Below are 18,457 nucleotides of genomic sequence, written 5' to 3' on the forward strand. Positions count from 1 at the left end.
CCGATACTCAAAATGAGTATTGGGGTATATTAGATTTGTGGTAAAAGTGGATGTGTGTAACGTCCAGAAGGAATCATTTCCGACCCCATAAAGTATATATATTCTTGATCAGCATCAATAGCCGAGTCGATTGAGCCATGTCTGTCTGTCCGTCTGTCCGTCCGTCCGTCTGTCCGTCTGTCCGTCCGTCCGTCCCCTTCAGCGCCTAGTGCTCAAAGACTATAGGAGCTAGAGCAACGATGTTTTGGATCCAGACTTCTGTGATATGTCCCTGCTACAAAAATATTTCAAAACTTCGCCCCGCCCACTTTCGCCCCCACAAAGGATGTGGCATCCACAATTTTAAAGATACGAGAAAACCAAAAACGCAGAATCGTAGAGAATGACCATATCTTTTAGACTGCTGAATTTGAATAAGATCGTATTATTTTTATAGCCAGCATCAAGAAAACAATTTCATTTTTTCTCGCCCTGTCTCTCTCTAACACACACACGTAGCATTGGCGGCTTTGCTTAGAGTAAAACATTAGCGCCTAGATCTCAGAGACTACAAAAGCTAGAGCAACCAAATTTGGTATCCACACTCCTAATATATCGGACCGAGACGTGTTTGTTTCAAAATTTCGCCACACCCCCTTGCGCCCCCGCAAAGGATGAAAATCTGGGGATATTCACAAATCTCAGAGACTATTAAGGCTAGAGTAACCAAATTTGGTATCCGCACTCCTGTTAGATCTCACTTTAAAACGTATATCTCAAAATTTCGCCCCACCCCCTTCCGCCCCCACAAAGGACGAAAATCTGTTGCATCCACAATATTGAGGATACGAGAAAACTAAAAACGCAGAATCATAGATAATGATCATATCTATCAGATTGCTGAATCTGGATCAGATCAGATCATTTTTATAGCCAAAAGGAACAAATCAATTTGCAGTGGCCACGCAGCGCCCGACGTCACGCTCAGACTGATTTTCTGTCTCTCTCGCACGCACTCTTTGTCGTGTCGTTCAATATTAGCGGCGTCTGCCGGAGGAGAGCCATACTGACTTAGTATCGGGTATAACTGTAGAGTTGCGGAGTCCGCTGCAACTCACAACGTTCCCCCTCGTTATTTTATATGGCCATAGCACAGAAACCGACCTACGCATCGTCTTGCACTTATCGAACAGATGTGTGTTGTTTTAGTTGATAAACAACATTGGATGATAAGCAAATGATGGTGTATATACATTGTTCTCTGTTCTATTGTGAAATTCTGTAAAAATGTTTGGTATGGGTGTCCACGCTTTGCTTAGAATAGAATAACTTGATAGTCTCCAAGCAACAAAACCTGATTTAGAAATCACACGGGGGCCCGGCCCCTCCCCCGCTCAAAGTACGCTTTTGATTATATTGTGGACTGCCCACACACGATATACGAAGTTTGTTTTATGATCATCAATTAAGCTTTATACTCACTCTCTCGCTCTCTGTTTTTGTTCTAAGTAACAAAGAAAAATATACAAAAAATCTTGTATCTGGGGATATAACTATTTCAATTTTTTCATTGGGGCTTGCAACAGCAAACATTTTACGAGTAAGGTGAACAAGATTGTAAATAGAAAACGCTTGAATCTTAGATCTGCCGCCTGCAATTCTGATAAGGGTCGGTGCTATCAGGCTCTCTCCATTGGGTTGGCATTAGGGGCGGACGGCGTCATTTTTTTAGCTCTCAGTTTCGAAAAGCTCTCTCGTGTCCATCCTGATATGTGTGGATGCTCTCCCAAGCTCTCGCATCATCGGGGACTACAAGTAGCACTCAGTAAACGGGTGACCCGCACAAACGTTTCGTAGAGTTCAGTGAGAACGGACAGCATTTTGGAGCAGACGGAATAACAATGATTCTGATTACTTTGGCCTTGGGGCTGGCTACGGTCGGCCTTCTGTATTTGGTGATGACATGGAATTTCGACCATTGGCGGAAGCGTAGAGTGCCGGGACCCAAGCCAAAGATACCCACGGGCAACTATCCCCACATGTACACAATGAAGCGACATGCCGTTTACGATCTCAATGACATCTATGTGTAAGTGGCAGACCAGACCAGACCCCATCTTAACAAATTGCTTCCCGTTTTGATGGCACTCTTTGGTGTGTTGTTGCAGCAAGTACAAGAACAAGTACGATGCTGTGGGTATATTCGGGGGACGAGTACCACAGCTGTTGGTGATTAATCCGGAACTGGCACGTCGGGTGTTTGTGTCGGACTTCAAGCACTTCCACGACAACGAGGTATCCAAATTGATTAACGAGAAGAGCGACTTCATCTTTGCCAATAATCCATTCTCGCTGACCGGCGACAAGTGGAAGCAGCGTCGCGCAGACATAACCCCAGGCCTGACCATGAGTCGAGTGAGTCTATCTGCATAGTCCGCCCCTCATATAGTGCCATATGGTGGATAACTCTTAACATATTCCACACAGATCAAGACGGTCTATCCAGTGACGAATAAGGTGTGCCAGAAGCTGAGTGAGTGGGTCGACAAACAGATACGTCTGGGTGCACCCGAGGGCATCAATGCCAAGGATGTAAGTACTGCCCACCAGAAGCATGAGATTAGTAGAGTAAACTAACCCCTGGATCGATTTCCCAGATGAGTCTCTGCTTCACCTCTGAGATGGTCACCGACTGTGTGCTGGGGCTCAGTGCCGAGAGCTTCTCGGACAATCCCACACCCATTATGGGCCACATCAAGGATCTGTTTAGCCAGCCCTGGACCTTTCTGATCTACTTTGTTATAATCAGCACCTTCCCCTCGCTGATCCATCTGATCAAGCTGCGCTTTGTGTCGCCCAAGGTGGAGCGCTTCTTCATCGAGCTCATGGAGAACGCTGTGCAGGCACGGCGCGCCCAATTGGTCGCTGGGAAACAGTTTGAGCGCACGGACTTCCTCGACTACATCCTGCAGATGGCAGAGAAGCGGAGCCTGGACACACGCCAGCTGCTGGCCTACACCATGACGTTCCTGCTGGATGGCTTCGAGACGACGGCCACAGTGCTCGCCCACATGCTGATGCTGCTAGGCCGCGAACCCGAAGCCCAGAAGCGCCTAAGGGAGGAGATCCTGGCTCATGTCAAAGATGGCATTGTCAACTTCGAGAAGCTCAATGATTTGCCCTTCCTTGATGCCTGTGTGCAAGGTAAGATCCGGGAGAAACGGGAACTGATCCATCCATATGATATTGTTATATTTGTGCTCTCCCCCCAGAAACAATTCGCATTTTCCCGCCCGCCTTCATGTCCAACAAACTCTGCACCAAGGCCATTGAGCTGCCCAACAAGGATGGCCCCAATTTCACTGTGGAGGTGGGCACCACCGTTGTCATACCGCACTATAGCTTCATGCTAGACGAGGACTATTATCCCGATGCTCAGTCCTTCCAGCCCGATCGTTTCATGGAGCCCGATGCGGCCAAAAAGTTCCGCGAGAGCGGCACCTTTATGGGATTCGGAGATGGTCCCCGTGTCTGTATTGGTTAGTACCAAAATATTAGTTAATGTAAAGGAAAACCTAGACCTAATGCATAATATTCTTTATATAGGAATGCGCTTTGCCCTGGCTCAGATCAAGGCGGCTGCCGTTGAGCTAATCACAAAATACAATGTCAAGGTGAATCCCAAGACCCGAAAAGACAACCTCTACGATCCCATGAGCGTTATCACCTCCTTGCAAGGTGGCATCTGGTTGGATCTGGAGGCACTTTGAATGCTCCGCCTCCCGCCATGACCTTCCACTGATGGCCGACAGCTTTTCGCTTTGTTGTTTGTTTCTATTTTGTTTTTGTTTTTGTTTGCATAAATATAATGAATGCCAATTACGGAAATTGTTGTCAATGATAAAACTAGATGTACGAGTAGGGGATAAACTTGCACCACTGTTGATAGTGTATGTAGATTTACTATCGGACTTTGACTGTAATCCATTATAGTGCATAAATTGTACGGGTAAAACCTGTTAATCTGACACAAAAAATCAATTCGTTGTGCATTTTTTTTTCGGTAGAATATATGCTGTATATATGCAAATATATGCTATGCAGGAGGACTAGCATCGGAGATAATTCAAGTGCAAATAATAACAAAGATCATAATATGTTCATTGATTTAACCAATTTTAATAAGTTAAACAAAATAAACTCCCTTGTTATTTGAATGTTCCCTACTTCATGATCTTCGACTAGTTAAGCCGGTGTTTTCACCGGGTCCAGACGGGGTTCCAGGTTGTGTACTCAGGTACTGCGCCGAGGCTCTGTGTGGACCTTTGCTTAAACTATTCACCCTATCCATTGATTCTTCTTGCTTCCCCCCGATCTGGAAGGAATCGTTTATAATTCCTCTCCATAAAAAAGGTAGCAAGTCTGATGCTAAAAATTATAGAGGTATAGCAAAGTTATCCGCTATTCCTAAAATGTTTGAGAGGGTTTTAACTCCGCACTTGCAACATCTCTGCAAGTCACTTATATCTCCAACTCAGCATGGATTTATAAGGCGGCGATCAACCACCACGAACTTGTTAGAGTTTACCTCTTTCATTATTAAAGGCTTTCAAGGTAACTTACAGACGGATGTTATTTACACCGACTTTAGTAAAGCATTCGACTCTGTAAACCATTCCCTTTTAGCGCATAAACTTGACCTTTTAGGGTTTCCGCCCAACCTCCTGAGATGGATTTCTAGCTATCTTTGTTCTAGGTCTCAAAGAGTCCTCTTCAAAAACTCCCTCTCTTTCCCAGTAAAGGTTTCTTCGGGAGTACCTCAAGGCAGCCATCTAGGCCCCTTACTCTTCACACTCTTTATTAATGACTTACCTTCAGTATTAACATACTCTCGAGTACTTATGTATGCGGATGATGTTAAACTCTGTGTCCAGTACAAGGACATTTCATTTCATTCTCGCTTGCAATCCGATCTCAATAACTTTCAGTCATGGTGTTGTGCAAACTTGTTACACCTTAATGCCTCGAAATGCAAAGTTATGACATTTCATCGTTCTAGCCCTTTGTTGGCTCCTTACACCCTATTTGGTGGTTCTCTTGAGAGAATTACCCTGGTGGATGATCTGGGTGTTATGTTAGACCCCAAGTTAAAGTTTTCCGAACACATTTCTACCATGGTAAATAAGGCCATGAGCGTGCTTGGGTTTATAAAGAGGTGGTCAAAGGAATTTGACGACCCCTATATAACAAAGACTCTCTATACGTCGCTTGTTCGTCCGATCTTAGAATACGGCTCCTGTGTATGGTGCCCTCAGTACAAAGTACACCAGGACCGTATAGAATCAGTACAGAAAAACTTTTTACTCTTTGCTCTGCGGGGCCTTAACTGGGATGCGGGTGTAAGACTCCCATCTTACTCTAGTAGACTACTATTAGTAAACCTCCCATCCTTAGTTAACCGTAGAAAAATGCTTGGTGTGATATTTATGCACAACTTGATCAGGGGTGACATAGACAGCCCTGATCTGTTGAGCCGCATAAACTTCACGATTCCTATTAGACTGACTAGAAATTTTATACCGTTGTTCCTTCCACTTTGTAGATCGAATTATTCCTTGCATGAACCGTTTAGGGTCTTATGCTCGGATTATAATTCCCTCTACCATATTATATCCACCACTAATTCTCTTCCTCTTATTAAATTATTAATCCTTACACACCTTTCTATTAATTAGTAACTGTAGTGGTATTTGTACTTTGATTGCATGCTTAGTTTCTTAGTAAGTTTAGTACTAATTTTCCTCGAATGTTAGTCTAATAGCTATCTTTCTTGCATGTTCGCGTTTGGTTCGGCTACGCACCGCGCGTCATGCGGCAGCGCCCCTCGGTCGGTTGGGCGGGAGGAGGGCTGCGTTTTGCCTGGGATCCGCGCGTAACAGCCTTCTGCTGGTGTCACACGGGCCACTTGACGGTGCAGTAACTGCATCGCCTCTTGAAAGATGCAGTCATTGCATGTCAACGTCCACACAAGATATATTTTTTTAATAGGTATACTGTTTTGTATGTATAGCCTTTTCTTTTCACCTTTAATCTTATATTCACAATCAAATTTACATATTAAGGTACTTATCGTATGGCTATAAGGTTATAGGTTATATAAATATTGATCTTAAATGACTTCGGACATACCGGTATTCTCTACAAATACATACATATGTAGTTATGGTACTGGTCCCTACTGTTTACTTGACATCAGGTGTATTTCACATTTTACTACAGTCTAAATACATATACATTTTACAGGGGTCGAGTCGGGTCCGAAAAGAACGATTTAATAATATTCAGAGCCACGAATTAAGAGCTATATATGTATGTCTGCCAAGGAGAACTGCCTCTGCAAAGTAAAACATTAAATGTTAGAATAGTGTATTTTAAAACATTCAATATATACCAATATTATTACCTCACAAGAGCATTATTTTGTTGTATCATTCTTCTGTAGTCGCAGGGGATTTATAGCCACACCGATCGCCAACTTATCTATCATTACCCTTCACCTTGTATTAAATGAAATATATGCACTGAATGAACCAAAAAATTAATGCTTTCTCCAGTAACTTTTTTTTTAAGAAGCTTACTTTTGTAACTATAAGGTGTCCTTCCCCTGTTAATGGTTTGAGCAAGTAATGTGGGTACTCGATGGGAAGCGACATTTATCCAGGATGGTATACGCTATCCCAACTTAACAAAAATGATTAATTTCGGACAATCTCTTGCGCCGGTTCATGTAAAATTCTTCATAATGACACTTGGTTCTTTGAGAGCAAAGTCAACTCATGTCCTTCCAATGCGGTTTGTTCGAAGAGTAAATCTTAACTTAATATAGCTATTGAGCTTGAAAATTGCCTCTGTTGTGAGCTCATTCTAGATGCATTTGTAAGTTGAATTTACAATATGTATATACTTTATATAAAATATAAACACCAAGCTGCGCCTAGTTGCCATTCTACACCAAAAAAAACATTTTATCCAAGAGTGCAAGGAGATAATAGAGTATAGAATAGGTAAAAATAATATAATATAATAAACCTCTATAATTTAAGATAAGATTAAGCAAAACGTATAGGTTTTCCTTCAATTTGGTCCCCATCTGAACTTCAATGCTTTACGCTCTTCTCCTGTAATTTTTTTTCGTAGTACTTGATGGCCGACTAACTTCTTAGGAAACAAACAAAGTTCTACGAAAAAGAAGAGCGTAGAATATTGAAGCCCAGATGCTATATGAATTAAGAAAGGATTGTACGATATATAGTTACTAAACCCATAGCCCATACTCGGAGGAAGTCTGTCTGTGGTTTTGAAAACCATCCAATGTATGTATACCAGAGCACGATCAAAAGCCGGGTATTGGTGGGAGAATAAGCCGCAGGACTGTTGGAGTCTGAGAAACACTCATAGTCAGTCATGAAAATAGAGGCAGAGAGTAAAGTTCCAGCAGACAACGAAAGGCAATCTCTTTTGTTGCCTGGTGCGCCCTTTCTCTCTACACCTACATCCATCATTGACTACGATTGCTTATCGGGCTCTAATACCCCCATTGACTTATGCTCCAACCAATACCAACATCAATACCAACATCAATGCCAATACGTATACTGATTGAGAGCACAAATCCTTAAAGGAGTCAAGATTCTGAACAACACGCACAGTTAGTGTTCAAGTCAAAAGAGGAAAGTAAAGTTCCATCAAACAACGAAAGCGTTCACGCTTTTGTCGAATGGTGGAGCCCTGCTTTCCACCTCAAACTCAAACAATATCTGCCAGTGCTGCCCAGAATCTGTTCCCATGACTTAAGTCTCAATCAATCAATATGCAATCAGGCAGTGTCCGGCTTTCACTTTCGCCAAAAATTTCCGACTTACTTTTGAAAACGAGCCAATTGTCGATCCCGTTTTCACAAAAACGTAAGTTTTTCCCGTTTTCATACGGAATCGGCTTTTTTACTTGTGCCTTCTTTATAAATCATTTTTTTTAACCAACCTCCAATTTGGTCCTGTGTCATGGCAACAGCACTTTGCGTTTTCGTGCTAACAGCTGACGCTATCAACTGACATCATAGCAGAGGATTTTGTGCGTCAAAATCGCCAAATTGTGCGCTTAACAGCACTAAATTGTGCGCCTAACAGTACATGAGCACATTCGACAAAAATTTGTAAAAACCTAAAAACGAAACCGAAACGTTTTGGCTGAAAACGCAAATCGATCAGATTGGATCGTTACCCATATATGTATGTACATTAGGCTTGCGCTTATTTGTATGGGCGAAAAAAAATGTGTCGGAATCAAAAGTCTCAGGGTCTAAAAATGTTCCTTTTGTTATAAAACAATAAAATAAAAAGTTTCAGTCTGATTCGACAACGTTTAATGGTGGCGACTTAAGATCAAAGTTCAAAAATTCGATATTTGGCCAATGGATCCTATGGCAGCTATACCTTATTTTGCTCTGATCGGATTAAATTTTGTTTGTGACTTGGAACATAAAAATATAATCCAGGCCCCAAAATTTCAGCCCGAAAGGTTAACATTTAACCCAATAAAAATAGTTAACATTTAACTTCTCATACTGATGTGCAAATTACACGTGCAGTGTATTTGTCCAATATTGCACAGGCAGATGCCATGTCGATGATGCTAATTGAATCGTTTCATTTAATGCCGGCAGTAAGATTATTAGCATATTTTATACATTTTTTTACGTACCATTGGGATGCTAAAATGCTTCCTGAACTGACTGGGCACTGCAAAGTCGAACGATTGTCAATCATTATTTCACATATGGAGGGCGACAAACTTCTAGGAGTGCCAAAAATAAGTGCATCTACAAGAGTGAAAATTCCACACGCAACTTTTAGTTTGTTGACCGAATGGGGAATAGTTTGTAAAATCAAAGCAGCCTGTTTTGAAACAACTGCATCCAATTCTGGATGACTTAATGGCGCTGCATTCCGTCTAGAGCAACTATTAGACCGAAACCTTTTATATTGCTGGAGCTAACTCTAATTTTTTTGGGATCGGTTCGGAAAGGTCATCGTTTCCGACTTCTTGGATCAATGCACCATACTCGCTGGATGTCTAAGGCGATTTATACCTTAAATATATATAATTTTTCTAAGTTTTTTGATCACCTTTATATTGCCAAAGATTTGTTAACTGACAACCCTTCAGAATGGCATAGACATGAGGATTTTAAAAATGCTTTAAAAATGCTTTAAAAATGCTTTAAAAATGTTAAAAAATTTAAAAGTGGTTAATAATACAATCGAACTTTCTGTTAAACATGTTATGCAAGACTAAAACCAAATACTAACCAAAAAAGAAGATGAGTTTTAGAAGTTTCTAAAGGTCGCAAAAGAATATGATTGTCAACATCCATTGAATAATTAAAATGCGTTAATATAATACAAAATGTTATTGTTATTGTTGGCTTAAATGTTTACCAATCGGGCTGAAATTTTGGGGGCTGGACTATATTTTATTGTTCTAAGTCACAAAAAAAATTTAATCCGATCAGAGCAATATATAGTATAGCTTCCATAGGAACCATTGGTCAAATATCGTATTTTTGAACTTTGATCTTAAGTCGCCACCTCTAAACGATGTCGAATCAGACTGAAACTTTATATTGTATTGTTTTATAACAAAAGGAACATTTTTAGACGCTGAGACCTTTGAAAATTAAAATTTTATAAATAAACGGAACCCTAATGTACATATTTGATTGGAGCATCAGTCCTGGAGACGCCTAGATACAGAGGAACAGTGACAGGCAGTGTTGGGGTTAGATGCGAAGAGTAAAATACCAGTCGATAACGAAAGCAATTTCTTTGGCTACGTGCTGGGATTCTTCTCTCCATCTCTAACTCCAATACTAACTGTGAATGTTCATCAGAATCTAGACGGCTACATGACTCATGCTCCAACCAAAAACCAATGAATACGTGAAGTTTGAAGCATTTTTTGTATATAGTTAAGGAGTTTCTTTCAAGAATTACCATCAGAGTTAAGCTTACCTTTTTCCATACAACTCTAGTATGCTATACTTTGTTGTGAAGGACCTTGCAGTTCTGAAAGGCAAACAAATGCAGCTATCGATGGGCTTCAAAAACCTTATAGCTAAAACATGCTGTCTGCATTTGAAATCTGAATATTTCCCAGACGGTAAGCTGGAGCCATAAAGTTTTTTAAACCGATTGATAGTTGCATTTACAAGCTTTTCAGAACTGCAAAGTGCTTTAAAACAAAGTTTAGCATATTCGAGTTGTATGGAAAAAGGCTCGCTTACCTCTGAACTAAAAATTGTTGAGCCCCATTTTCGATCAGTGAAAATTTATTTGATGCCAGTAAAAAAGAGGGAAAAATTTGTCGAACAGATCCACAAGTCCTGCAGGCAGTTGGAGACTGGAGAACACTGACAGAGATAGGCGTTGAAGTCAGAGACGGGAGAAAAATGGCAGCCGTCGAACGAAAGCCTTTACTTTAGCTGAAAGGTGCCATTCTACTCTCCATCTCAAACCCCAACACTATCTGTCATTGTCCCTCAAAATCCAACTGCCCCAAGACCTACATATGCTCCCAAATAAAATAGATAGAAATCGTGCAATATTTAAAGTAAGATCTGGGCATTCATTGTCAAACCATTTGAGCAGCTCGCAACATTATTCGGAATCATTTTTTGGGAATGTACACACAACTTTCTGGTACTCAAGCGACTACTTGAAGCAAGTATCAAAAATAAATCAAAACACGGAGAAACCACAGACAAAAAGTCAGCTCAAGCTCTGCTCTCGAAAATGGCTCTCGCACTAGCCCTTGCCGCATTACGCATTATGTACACAGGCGCTTCCCACTTCCTGGTGGATCGCATAATACATCACATAAAGGAGGAAATAATCTCCGTTTATAGGCGGATGGTGGGGGGTGGTTATACGGAACTCGCTTATGTGGCCATCGCCATGTTGGGGACATTTGACCTTATCGAGGAGCATGAGAATCCAGCACTATTTTTGGACTCTCATTTCGCACAAATACACCACGATCGTTTGATTTTGAACTAAAATGAAGAACTCATTTTCGGCCTATTCATCAATTTATCAGAAATGCCCTCCATGTATGTATGTATATAAGGGATCAAATTGTCAGCAAAATTTGTCAAAGAATTGAATATTTAAGTTTTTGTAATAAACAAAATTGAATTGAGTGATTAATCTCACATAATCCCGCTTGAGATGAATATGCTTTACTTTAAGTTCATGGCATGGAATGTGTCTTTAATTTTAGGAATTATCCTCCTTGAGTGATACTCGAATCATCCCATCCAATCAACACTCGCAGGGCTAGTCCTAATTAAAACTGAAGTGCCACTAAAGGCATCGTACTTTGCATTCCGTAAATCCTCGCAATCAAGCTAAAAAAGAAAACCTCCACGTTTGCCAAATAATATTATTTGATATTATCTGTGCAGGATAATGGAATTATAGAAAGATTTTTATTTAGAGGAAATTCAATGATAATTCTGTGATGATTTTGTGATAATTCTGTGATATTATCCTCGCTGAATAGTTGATTTTCGGAAAGACTTAATTTTTTAAACCAAACTAAATTAATTCATCATACTTATTGGCTCTTAAATCGAACATGCGAAATGTTATTTACATATAGAGAAACATGCTTATGAGTAATGTGTAATACGTATGTGTAATATGAGAGGCTGTCGTATACTATATTAAGCGTAAAATGCACCCTTATGTGTCGGTATGTACAAAATTTTGAGAAAATCTCTAGCAAGGACTAGTTTAGGTACTCGTAGATGAAATATTTCAAATAAGCATAAAATACTTATAAGAGATAATTATTTTACAAAAAAATTGAAGGTGTAGATATATAGATATTTACTAGAAGTTTTTTAAAGCGAGGGAATAAGATTTAAATAAATTACCAAATAATATGAATATATAGTATTTAAGGTAGATAAGCAAAGGTAGAAAAAACATGCATAAATATGTCCTTAATATAATAGCATAAGCCATAAGCTTTGGCGTTTATGTTTATATAATTAATGGCTTAAATGCTTGGGTATACTCGAATACAAACAGCAGTGCAAAGACTTTAAGCAAAATCAATATTGAAGGGAAGAAGGTATTAAGTTACTTAATTACGGCATAAATAATATACATATGTGCTAAATGTGCACACCTGTTGGCTAGTAGCATAACCACAAATATATGTACATATTTGCAAATATAATAGTGGTAATCGGATAAACAACATCGGATATCAACATTCAGCGGAGCTTTTGCAAAACGCAATTAAATATATATAGTACCATAAGTATGTATGTATATATGACCTATGCCTAGCCGAAATGCATTTGATATGAGACTGAAACTTGTAATACTAGCATTACCTCGCACATATAAAGATAACTTCCATAGAATCCTAAATAGACACACACTAAGGTAGATTAATTTGATTTGAATGAATGGAGCGGGAAGGAATAACATTGTATCTTTTTTGAGGCGGGTGCATTGTGTACTTGCGGTAACTATGGTTACAAATCCCTCGCAGACCCAGCGCTGGGGGCCATCCCATGCTCGGCAATGTTGCAGCATGTGGGAGGGCCCCCCTCCGCCCTCCTTTTCGGTTTCTGCTGCTGTCGTCTGTAATTTCGAATTGTGGTTTCAGGAGCTGATGTTCACTTTACTTCACAATTTGTTGATGGGTGTATGTGGGAGGTGCAATTTGGTGCTGCTTGGGAAAGCTTCTAGCTTCCTAAAATATTCTGGAAAATCGTTGTCAAACCAATTATTGTGTACATATTTAATAAAACTTACATATTACTCACACTCACTTTTTTAGTTTTTTAATCAGCAATTTGTATAGCTTCCATTTGAAATGATTATTAAGTTTTGGATCAAATATGTTGTTGACTGTAAATATTTGTGGTTTGTATTTACCATACTTATTTAGTACGTGTAATACTTACGTTTTGATTTTTTGGTGTGCTTAAAGGTCTTCACATATATCGAGGTGGTCTTTTTTGCCGACGATGGCATCGTTGGACAGTTTTTGAACTTTTCCCAATGATTTTTAAGTATTGAAACTTGTTTTTTAGATATTTTTTGGCTTTTTCTTACATTTTTCTTTAATGTCTACTTATTTGAATTTTTTGGGTAAGCGCCATTAATTATTCCTTGATATTATATTATTTGAATTTCTATTTATTTAAACTTTTTTCATAAATACTTGTTGCTTTGCTTTTTATATCCCGTATATAAATGTAGGTACACACATATATATATTTTTTTGCATTGGGACGAGCACCCACTGTGAAAAATGTTTTAAATTGGTAGAATTTTTAATTTTCCTTTTCCTAATTTATTCGTTTGCTGCACATGTTTTTTTTGTTTATTTTAAAATTGAATGTTATTCCCTTGATTTTAAAATGTTCATTGATTGATTTATTGCGAGATGCATTTTTGGGCCAAGCGATTTTGTCCGAATCCACGTGTTGTTTGTTACGCCAGAGCTTTACATTTGAATATTGCATTAATGGAACTTCATTAGCCAATTGGGGGCTATTTTCACATTTATAACAGGTGAAAGCTTTTTGCTGAACTTTTGGCGGCTGAGGTTCGCTTTTCTTTTCGCCAGTTAAAGTTTTTGGTTATTCACGGCGAAAAGGGGTCTGGTCTGGTCTGGTCTAGGCTCAGCTTTCGTCGAGGCTCTGCAACTGAATGAACGCTTCCCTTCCTGGCGTTATACTTTCCCCCTTGGCCCGGGCTCTGCCTGGCCTTTGCTTTGATTCGCCCACGACCGTATCCGTACCGAGAGTATGCAAGCGTATTACAGTTTAAGTATCCCGCAAGCCAAGGCTGATTCTACATGTACATACATATATGATTCTGTATATGTGTGTGTGTGTACCTATGTGCAGTTGTGTGGTGTATGGCGTATGACGTACAACGTGTGTGTGTGTCTGTCTATGTTTTTTGGCTTTTCATACGACGACAACGCATCTGACTCATACGCCCGAACGCCTATCAACGGAATCAAATTACGCGCTCGGTGCAGAGGGCAGGGGGCCTGCTGCCCATTGCCCAAATAGCTGGCGTTGCACTTTTTGAATGTGATAATTATGCCGCCAATGCGTTGGAATTTTTCGACTTTGCGTAAGGGTTGTGAAAAGATACAAAAGGGAAATTAATTTATTACAAATACATTTTAGTATTTAAATTAACATCAGGACAACTTTGTAGTCTATAGTCAGGCATTTTTGCGTTTAAATTTTGGGGGCTTCTAATGTTTATTTAAAATTCTTTATTATTAGACTTCAACTTCAGTAGGTTATAGATTTTTTAAAACAATTTGGGAGCTTCAAAGATTAAAATTAGCTAATATTTGATTTAATTTTTCTTCAAAATGTGTGTGTTTAAAAAAAAACCCTTCATTTCAATTTCGCACAAATTTCACACAAATAAAAAGAAACCAAGAAATCATAAAGCTTACCTCACTTTTTTATGGGTTTTAATTGTTAAACTTTATAGATTATTTTTGCTTTTGAATTTTAAGTATTTATTCCAATACTTCCAAGTGTTCAATTCGCTGTTTTTGTTTTTCACTTTCCCTTCTTTTAAGCTAGATGTTTCACTTGGGTTGAAGTTTGGAGCTGAATTGAATTCTTTCTTGTGCGATTGCATCGTCTGAACCTCGGCTTTGGCCAAGCAGCGGCCCATGTGAATAGAGTTCTACATAAGATCGTACACTGCGCGTCATTAAAATAGCGCCCGCCTTAACACTCGCAGTGTGTGAGGGCTATACTGATCAGATGTTATCAACTTAATTAACTTTATCAACTTAATTGGAAAATAATTAATATATTCTCTAAAGATGATTTTAAGATGATTTATTAAGAGTCCTAAAGATTAAAAATTTGGTTTTAAAGAGGCGCTAATAAGGTGACGATATCCCTATGAATGTGCATGTGATCTATCTAGGTGTTTATATTAGTTTTGGTATTGGTATGTACATACATACATATGTATATGCTTCGGAGCTTCGGGTCGGAGTCGTACCATATGCAGCATAAAATTACGAGCTTTGGCCCTGGCACAGCTTTTGGGGAACAGCCGCGAAGAAAGCTCGGGAGAGCGGCGTGCCTATGAGCCTCTGATTGGTCAGACTTACACATGCATGTGTAGGTGTTATACGGCGATCCAAAAGTGTTATACAAAACCGGGGATTATAAATACTCGTACACACATATGTACATATTTAGCTACAATTGAAGCCAGGTCTCACATATACGTAAGCACATATGTATATACGTACGAGAGTACCCTTGAAGTACCCTTGACGTGCGCTTGAAGTACCCTTAGGATCTTTATCACTTTCAAGGGGATCTAAGCATGCGAATATATGGTTCATGAGTACACAGGTCATATGTCGGAATCGGACAGATCGGACAGATATAGCTGTCCCTTACCCTTATTTTTATTAAGAGGCAAATAGGAAACGTCTGAATCGTGTTACTATATCATATCGTTGCCATATGAAAAATAGGTATATGTATATGTATATGTATTAAAAATTATAAATACCTGCCTATTTATCCCAGTAAAGGCTCCTACGATTTTGATAAAACTTTGATGTTCGCCTTGGGGACCAATATATGTATGTGCTACCTACGATAGTGACAAATCTGATAAACAAGAATAAATTCGAATTTTCATCCCAAGCTGCCGCCTTCGCCATGACCAGTCGTCACCTGCCATTTTCTGTAGATTTACACTAGGACCATACAAAATAATTATAAAGTATTGTAAAATCACCAACATTAAAAACATACAGAAAATTTTACAGTGTAAATATTTTCTATGCTAAAGGACACCCACAAACAGTCTTAAATGATATTCATTTTACGGACCCTTAAGAAAACTTTTTTAAGGTAAACAATGGAAAGTTTTGCTGTTTGTAGGTTCTCCCTTCTGTTCATGGGATCATCGGCTTGGAAATATAGCATAGCCTCCGAAAGTGCATAGCAGCGGGCATACGCCTATGATTTACATATATACAGATCAGATATACATATGTAAACCCATATATCTACGAGTATGTCTTAAGGTATGTGTCTATACACCTCCGCATCTTTGCGCAGTGAAATAGAAGTGTGGGAACCGGAGCCCCGGCGACAGACTACTGGAAAAATGTCCCCCTTTCTACGATAGATTCGGTTTCAAATGGGTACTGTATCCATATCAGACAATGACTAGTCAGCGAAAATTCCCCTTTTTTCGAGACTTCAATCATCGGATGTTTGGATGATGCCATTTTAATTTCCTTTCCCTTACCCCCCCCCAGGGTGAGTGCTCCAAGCTCCAAGCTGATTGAGCTGCTGAAAATATTCCTGCAGAATAAATACATACTGCAGACTATCAAAATATGTTAACACTCCAAAAGTGTCTATGCAGCACGTTCTTATTGCCTCATTGCCCATAGGGGATCGAAGTGATGATTAGGTAATGATGATTTGTGGGAAAGAAGGCACTTGAGATCGTATTACTCGTATTTATGGTGAATCGTAGCGACTCCCAAATAAACAGCCTCACTGGAGAATAAACAATTGCACTTGAGAATCGAATGATGGTGCCATTCAGGGTGGGGGCCAGCGGGCATAAGAAAGGAGTCAAAGATTATTACTCATTTGGTTGGAATCTTTCCAAAATCTTTTCTTAAATAAAGTTCGAGTCGAAAGGCCCTTTGTCAGCCTCTTACCAGCGAATAACTCCTGGATGCCGCAAGGAAGCCACCGTTAGATGGAAATACGTACGGTGCTAGGCGATCATGTTGGGAGTCTGTGATACCAATACCCCGGGAGGCCCATGCATAATAAGTTTGAATTACTTCCAACTGATCAGTGTGTATTTTTTATGGGCTAGAAAAATCAGTATACCCTCCAAAAAAGTATAGCATAGTATAGCAAAGTATATCTATATTTACGAGTCTGTCTGTAGATATGTATCTTTGTGTCGTAAATATAGCCATGGCAGACTACTAGTCAGCGAATAGTCGCCCCCTTGAAGTTTCGTTCCCATCTTTATTGGATGATTGCTACGATAGATTAGGATTCCCAATGGGTACCGTACCGGGAAAAAATACATGAATACATCAGACTACAAGTCAGCAAAAATTCCCCCTTTTCGAGACTGTCTTCAATGGAACTGTTAATGGATAATTAACATCGAATCTGTGGAACAAATGCCGACCTGTCATGTGTTCCTGCTGAAAAACCTGGTGGACGGGGCAGATAGAATTTTTAAATAGAATTTCCCTGAAGTCAAAATAGAAAGATACTGTGGGAAGATGCATTTATTTAATCATCGATTTAGAGAGATTTTCTTGGAATTGACATTGTAATTTTGTATCATTTTATTGTTTTTGTGTGTGTAGAAAGATGCAGAAAGATACATTTATTTAATCACCGATTTATGGACTTTGTATCTTTATTTAGTTGTGAGAACTGTATCATTTTTTAATGCTTCCCTGCGCTTCCTTCAACAGCTTCATTTTGTTGGCAAGTAAATCCATCTGCCGTTTATTTTCTGCCAGACCTTTTGTCATGTCCTCTTGTATCTTTTTCTTTTGAAGCGCCTCTTCTCTGGTCATCGTAGCACGTTCGTCAAAAGTTTTTTTAATTTCGGCCATAGAATTCTTTACGCGTTCTTGCCGAGCATAGAAACCCATCTCAGGCTCCGACTTTTCCTTTTAAATTTTTTTTATAGATTGTAGATCTATTAACTTTAAAGATTCAAGGGTTTTACACACTTACATCATTGTTTTTGGACGACATGATGGGGATATAGTAATGTTTGTCTTTTCTTCGCAGGGTGTCGGCTAAGAATGCCCGTCCGCTTTCCTGGTATCGCTTACCTATCGTTTCGCTATCGTCATCTACATCATATTCTTATCGATATTTAGCAATGGCATTTCTAATTACTATACGATAAACGTTTACCCTTCATTCTGTTATCGAGAAAACGAATTTTCTATAACTTTAAGCTTGCTTTTCTTTGCGACGTTCAAAGTGTACGATTTTCATTGTATCTTGAGCTTCTTAGATCTTAGATTACAGAAAAATATGTGTCTCAAGGCACGAGTGTTCTTTGAGCTCCACTTTTAAGAGATGATAGATGTAGTATGTATTAAAGAATGTATCTGGGAAGCAAATTGTTTTTTGGTGGCCCCTAAAAGATACTATGAAACCCTAACTTGTAGGAAAAAAAATGTTGTTGGAAAATTGGAAAACATGGGACTTAAAAGAGGGAGAGATTATACTGGCAAATAACCGATGTAAGATACATTTATATTATGAGTTTGTTTGGATATTTGGAAGAGTCTAGTGGGACTTAAGAATCCAATTCAA

The 18,457-nt window shown here is 39.2% G+C and overlaps 1 protein-coding gene and 1 long non-coding RNA gene across 4 annotated transcripts; one reads left to right on the plus strand and one right to left on the minus strand.

Annotated features, from left to right (window-relative positions):
• The first annotated feature begins 1,880 nt into the window (after nucleotides 1–1,880).
• On the plus strand, nucleotides 1,881–3,862 carry LOC108165023 (probable cytochrome P450 28a5). The gene is made up of 6 exons (XM_017301059.2): nucleotides 1,881–2,068; nucleotides 2,148–2,394; nucleotides 2,467–2,571; nucleotides 2,637–3,183; nucleotides 3,252–3,518; nucleotides 3,586–3,862. Exons 1-6 carry the CDS (start codon nucleotides 1,881–1,883, stop codon nucleotides 3,747–3,749), a joined length of 1,518 nt encoding a protein of 505 aa, XP_017156548.1. The 3' UTR covers nucleotides 3,750–3,862.
• A 2,169-nt stretch (nucleotides 3,863–6,031) lies between these two features.
• Nucleotides 6,032–14,691, minus strand: LOC108165096. Of its 3 annotated transcripts, XR_001775941.2 has the most exons (7): nucleotides 14,545–14,691; nucleotides 13,022–14,201; nucleotides 12,887–12,965; nucleotides 8,020–12,817; nucleotides 6,618–6,985; nucleotides 6,443–6,560; nucleotides 6,032–6,373 (listed from the first exon to the last, which is right to left on the minus strand). It is a non-coding gene; the product is annotated as an uncharacterized LOC108165096 (long non-coding RNA). The 3 variants fall into 3 exon arrangements; XR_004474337.1 differs by having other exon boundaries at nucleotides 6,618–12,817; XR_004474338.1 differs by having other exon boundaries at nucleotides 6,618–12,817; nucleotides 12,881–12,965.
• Nucleotides 14,692–18,457: the final 3,766 nt, after the last annotated feature.

Source organism: Drosophila miranda, chromosome XL (genome assembly GCF_003369915.1).
Source record: "Drosophila miranda strain MSH22 chromosome XL, D.miranda_PacBio2.1, whole genome shotgun sequence".
Classification (NCBI taxonomy): Eukaryota; Metazoa; Arthropoda; class Insecta; order Diptera; family Drosophilidae; genus Drosophila; species Drosophila miranda.